The sequence below is a fragment of the Hydra vulgaris genome, chromosome 04 (assembly GCF_038396675.1).
Source record: "Hydra vulgaris chromosome 04, alternate assembly HydraT2T_AEP".
NCBI classification, from domain to species: Eukaryota; Metazoa; Cnidaria; class Hydrozoa; order Anthoathecata; family Hydridae; genus Hydra; species Hydra vulgaris.
This window is the reverse complement of record NC_088923.1, coordinates 50,439,933-50,446,365: the sequence shown is the minus strand read 5'-3', so window position 1 is coordinate 50,446,365 and position 6,433 is coordinate 50,439,933. Positions and strand designations below refer to the sequence as shown.

Sequence of the window (6,433 nt, the reverse complement as noted above, 5' to 3'; positions counted from 1 at the left end):
ATAAGAAATTTTGAAACAAGTCACCAAAAAGAATACTGTTTTTCATTTGTGTTTCAAATCCTTCCATTGTTTTTTGTTCAACATGATAAACAATTTCATCAGGACTTTGAGTTTCTGAATAAAGTTGGGATTCTTCTACAATATCTTCATCTTTATAAGCATCTTTAATGTAAAAAAAATGTTCTGTGTATATACTGTTATTACTAAATTGAGTTTCCTCAGTTTGATATTCAAATTTCATTTTTTTTTAATAATCTAAAAAAAAAAATTTACATGTATTTTGTATAAAATTCCAAAACATCAGAATCAACAGTAATATTTTTAAATAGTGTTCGTAAATCAAATTTATTATTAATAATTATAAATATATCGTTAATATTACAAACTCGTGATAAAGAAACATAATAAAGACTATTAATAAAAGCCTTTGAATTAAATTGAACAACGGCTTTATTCATGGTACTTCCTTGAGCTTTATGAACAGTAAAAGAAAATGCTAATTTTAAAGGCAAACTAAATCTTGAACCTACGACAGCATGAGAGCAATCTAAAATTTCTTCTTTGACACATTCAATTTTGACTTCTTTTTTATTCATCATCACCCAAACTGCATTATTTTCTATTAAAATGACGGTACCAATAGTACCATTGCACAAACCTTCTTCCACATTAATATTTCTTACAAGCATAACAATAGCACCTATTTTAAGATAAACAGCTGCTGGAATTTGAAACGCGCATGGAATATTTCGATTTTTAATAACATCTTTAGCATAAAACCAATACCTTTCTTGTTTGATAGTCTCCATTTTTTGATTGTTATAAACATCCACTTCGATGTTTCTAAAAAATAATCTTGTATATTTAGAGTTTAAATTTTCATCTTTTTCAAAACAACGCGTCATAAAATAATCAATAGTTTGGTCTGAAACTTGACCAAAACGTATTTCATTTAAAGCTCCAAAAAATTGTTCATCGTCTTTTTCTCTTAAGCATTGAGTTAAAACCAACACTTCCGTCATGTAGTGTTGCCATATTTGTGATTTAAAAACAAATTGTCCTGTAACAGGTGGCAACTGAAAAAAATCACCACAAGCAATCACTTGTACGCCACCAAATAATTCATCGTAACATTGTCTAATTTCACAAGCTATTAAATGTAATAAATCAAATGTTGAAGCGTTAATCATTGAAATTTCATCAATAATTAAAACATCAGTTTCCAACCACATTTTTTTAATGTCTGGATGCATATGACGTTTATAATAATCATCACTTTTAACACCAGTTTCTATACCAGCAAAAGCATGTATTGTGAAACCATTGATTAAATAAACTGCTTTTCCTGTACTCGTAGTAAAATGTATTGTTTTATAAACTTGTTCACTTTGAGCAATTTGGTTGACAATATAACTTTTTCCACAACCAGCGCCACCAGTAATAAAAAAATTCTTTCCTTCATCAAGCCATTGAAGTGCTTTTTGTTGTTGCAAAGATAACATTTTTTTTATTATTTACTGAAAAAAAAAACGTTTTTTATTTAGAATAAAAGTACATATAAGTATACTTGATAAAAAAAAATAAGTTTAACATTTTGTTCGTATTTAAAAATTTATTTTGAATACAAATATATTATAGCATATTTTATAAAAAACATCATATATATAATGTTCTGATCAACAAGTCTTTCCACTTTACAAAATAAATCATTTGGTTCATCTAACAAAATATTTGCTAGTATCATTTCGTTTGCAGGCAATAGGTTTTGTTTAATTAACAACTCCAACATTTTTTTATTATGTTTTTCTCTTAATTTATTCATCTAAAAAAATCAATATACAGAATTAAAACATTTTTCACAATATATAAACGAGCAACACTCCCCATCCGAATATCTATATTCATCACACTCTTCAGAATCATTTAAATAATGTTTACAATTTTCAATTTCTACACATTTTTCTTTTACATGATTTAACACATCTTCTTTAGATTTTATTTTAAAAAAATCATAAAAATATTCAAAATTTAAATTCAAATAAACATGATAATGTATTTTAATATATTGTAAGACCATCAAAATCAATATATGAGGTATTCTTTTCATTTCTTCATTGAAAAATCCATTCCACTTGTAATTCAAATAATACCATTTACAATGTTGACATAAAATTTGTTTTAAAGTAATCGCATGCATTCGAATTTCTTCCAAAGTAGCTGGGTTATCTTGATTGAATTGGTATATTTTTTCCATCAAAAAATCCAAATCATTATCTGTTAGTTGCATTTTTTATTATGTAATCTAAAAAAAAATAAAGTAAAATAAAGAAAAACACATTTATAAAAATAGTTAATTTAACGAATTATTCTTTAAATAGTTACAATTAATTAAGCATATATAAAAAATGTTTATATATTCTCTCATAGTCATTATTGTTTTCCGACATTATAATTTCTGTTCTAATCTTTTTGCATTTAGAACACATATTGTTGGGTTCACAAGCGCAGAAAGCCAAATAGTTAATTCCATCTTTATAGTTAAAAGACTTTTTCGTTAACATTTCGCTCGATTCCAATTTGTTGCATGCCAACTTTATATTATTTTCCATTTTTTTATTATGTAATCTAAAAAAAATACATTTTTAAAAAATAAAAAAAATTTACAATAAATTTTTTATTCTTAAAAATAATATGTTCAATTCTCGATATATAAAAAATGTTTATTTCTCATTCTTTGATCGTCGATAAATGGCGAACGTATTATTATATTTTTGATTAGCTTGCATTTTGTACACAAATTAAATTCTTTACAAGGACATAACGATAAACTTAAAATTTGATTTTCTCGATAAACGATAATCTTTTTCAATAGATCTTCAGTCAATCCCAATTTTTGACAAGCCAACATTATATTGTTTCCCATTTTTTATTATGTAATCTAAAAAAAATACATTTTTAAAAATATAAAATTTACAATTTTTTTGTAGTTTTCATTTGAAATTTATTTACAAAATCGTTGACATATATATATTTTTTAAATTTTCATGTCTCTCTTGACAGCTAGCACATACTTGATCTTGAAAATCAACAAGTTGTTGAAAAGTCTCACATGGTATCAAATCACAAAGGGCACACTCGTCTGTTGAAAGCATTTTTCTTTTTAATTCACCACTTGGATCAGAATTTGCAACATATTCTAAAAAATCATCAAAATGGAGATCTTTCTTGACTACTTCTCTAACAAGATCAAATTCTTCCAAAGTTCTAACATAATCATCACTGTAACTTATAACAAATTCTTTGATGGCAGCATATTCAACAATATCTTTACTTGAATCAAAATTTTTCAAAGTTGACATTTTTTATTATGTAATCTAAAAAAAATACATTTTAAAAAAAATTCTACCAAAAAAATAATAACCAAAAATTCTTCTTAATTCAACATAAATGTGACAAGCATTTAAATTACAAAATACACAATTCGATGTACATTCACATTGAGCTATTTTACATAAAGCATCATAAACAAAATCACGTTTTTTACAAATCACTTTAAGTAATGTTTTTGTAATCCCAATTTTTTTTGATACTTTTTCACACATTTCAGAATCCTTTTCACTTAACCACCAACCTTGAAATAACAAATGACCAAAACTTTCTAATAAAAGTTCTTTTTCCTTTTTAAAAATTTTTTCTTCTGAATATTTTTTCAGTTTTTCAGGTTTGATTTGTCGCACTTGTTTTACAAATTTGTCAAATTCTTCTTGAGTCATTTCTTCTTGAAACAATTCTTTAAGATGATAATCTTTCAAACAATCTTCTTGATGCATTTCTTCTTGAAACAATTTTTTAAGATGATAATCTTCCAAACAATCTTCCAAACAACCACTTTCATTCATAAAAAAATCTTTAGCATTCAAATAAGTTAGTCTTGTAAAATCTGGAAGAACATTGCTGTAACGAACAACGTTGTTGTCACGATCAATATCTTCGATAAGACCAAAGCTTCCATCTTTGTTTTTAACAATTTCAAATTCACAAACCACATCCATTTTTTATTATGTAACCTAAAAATTACAAAAAATAATTACAAAAAATAATTACAAAAAAAGATTTATAATAAAGTATAATTTTCAAACATTTCAAGCACAGTTTTTTTTATATTTTCTTCATGAATATAACGTCGCACAAATTCGTATGTTTCTTTGCAAGATTCACAAGTACTTAACCCTCTACAAGTTTCTTTAGGACAAGATTCTGCTTCATTCAATAACCTCCCAATCGTTTGAGTTTGATCGTGAATAACAGCTGTTGATAATAAAAGTTTTGTGATGAGATTATTGACTTGAAGAATAAAAGACATTTTTATTATGTAATCTAAAAAAATACAATAAAAATTAATTGAATACAATAAAAAAATACAATAAAAATTAATTTGAATGGTCATTCAAATTTCTCAAACAATTTTCTTTGGTTTCATTCATCGCGTAAACAATTTTCTTTGGTTTGTTCATTACATAATCAATTTTAACTTTTTGAGAATTTGCACATAGTTCTATATAACGTGATGAGGTTACAACAGGTGTTATTAAACTATTAGTTGCTCGTACTGTTAATTTTACCATTTTTTTATTATGTAATCTAAAGAAAAAAAAATTTATTTAAAAAAAGTACTCAAATATTCCATTGTTTTTAAAAATGCACGTTTTAATTCTTCGCGAATAGCTATTGTTTTTTCAGTCTTATTGACAAAAGAAAAATGATTCATTATGTCTTTGCGAAATTCAGGGACATTTTTTTCAATATACTCAAACATAGCCACATCTCTTTCTTTTTGTTTTTCTTTATCTACTGCTATTTCTCTTTTAAGCCATTCAATACTTTCTTGATTTGTCGTAAATAATTTGTTCATGACTTGCATATACAGTTGCAAAGTTTTTAATCTGTTTATAAAACCATCTTTCTCAGCATCTGCTCGTATTAATTTGTTCAATTCATCTACTGCTTCATTTAAAATGTTATCGTGAAAATTTTTAACAAAATCTTTAAAATCTTCACCATATTTAACAAAATATTTTACTATTTTATATTGGTCAGCAATATCTGAATTAAGTTTATCCAACTTTCTGTATTTATGAGATATGTATTTTCCATTTAAATTCCATTTAAATTCTTGAAGAAAATCCATTTTTTTATTAGTTTACCTAAAAAATACAAAGTTTTAAAGTACAAAAAAAATTTAAGAAAAATAGGTTACTCGTTAAAAATATTTATAAGAGTAGTCATAAAATAATTTCTAATTGTTTTTTTTAACAATAATCTTTCTTCGTGCTTTGAAATATAACGAAAATTTTTCATGTCCACGTTTGATTTCATATAAGAGAACATGGCTTCATCTCTTCTTGCAAATTCTTCCTTTTCTTTTGTTACAATAAATTCGTCTTCTTCAATTGCAGCATTGCAAATGACAATCATGAAATTGACCAACTCCATTAAAAAATGACGTATATTGAGATATTTTTTTATTTGCTCGTTATTTTTATTTATAATTTCTGTTATTTTTTCAAACTCTTCCAATATTCCATCTTGATGTTCATCATTGGTTAAAAATTTTTTAACGATAACAAAATGAAAATAAAAAACTAGTGATAATTCTTCCAAAAACTTCCACAATTTCTGTTCAGAATGATGTAATATTTTGTAATCCATTATATAATATTTTGTAATCCATTCAATATTATCTTCAGACCATTTTTCATTATCCATGTTTTCTTATTGGTTAATCTAAAAAAATTATACAGTTAAATAATTAAATTTATATACTAAATCTTGATTACATTCATTATGATTATTAACAAAAGTTATTAATTCTAAAAAATTGTTTTCGATAAATTTTACATCTGTTAAATAATTTTCTACACTATTATCCTCATCTATTATATCAAATGATGATATCATGTTTTTTGTAATTTGACATTGTTGATAAATATTTTCAAAAACAACCAAATATAAATTTAATGAAATAGTTTGATGAATAGTTCCAAATGTTCGATAAAATTTCATTTTCATTCCAATCATGTTATCAAGTGCTTCACTAAATAAAATAACCTGGCAGTTTTCTATAAACGATAATATGATTTCTAAACGAGTATGTTGTTCGTAATCTAATTTTCTAATGTCATACCAAGCTTTCCAAATAACGTATTGTTTATCCATTTTTTAATTAGTTGTCTAAAAAAATTATAAAAAAATTATACAGATAAATGTTTAAAATGATATTGTAAATCGTTATTACATTCAATATGTTTATAACTAAAAGTTAACAATTCTGAAAAAATTTCTGCAATGGTTTGTAAACTCAATATATAATTATAAACACTACTATTCTTTTCCATTTTTATAGAATCCATAAATAATTTTTCTCTACTACCAC

General features: G+C 24.5%; 1 protein-coding gene across 1 annotated transcript; it reads right to left on the bottom strand.

Annotated features, from left to right (window-relative positions):
• Positions 1-269: 269 nt before the first annotated feature.
• On the bottom strand, positions 270-1,502 carry LOC136079494 (ATP-dependent DNA helicase PIF1-like). The gene has a single exon (XM_065795232.1). It carries the CDS (start codon positions 1,500-1,502, stop codon positions 270-272), a length of 1,233 nt encoding a protein of 410 aa, XP_065651304.1.
• Between the last annotated feature and the right edge of the window lie 4,931 nt (positions 1,503-6,433).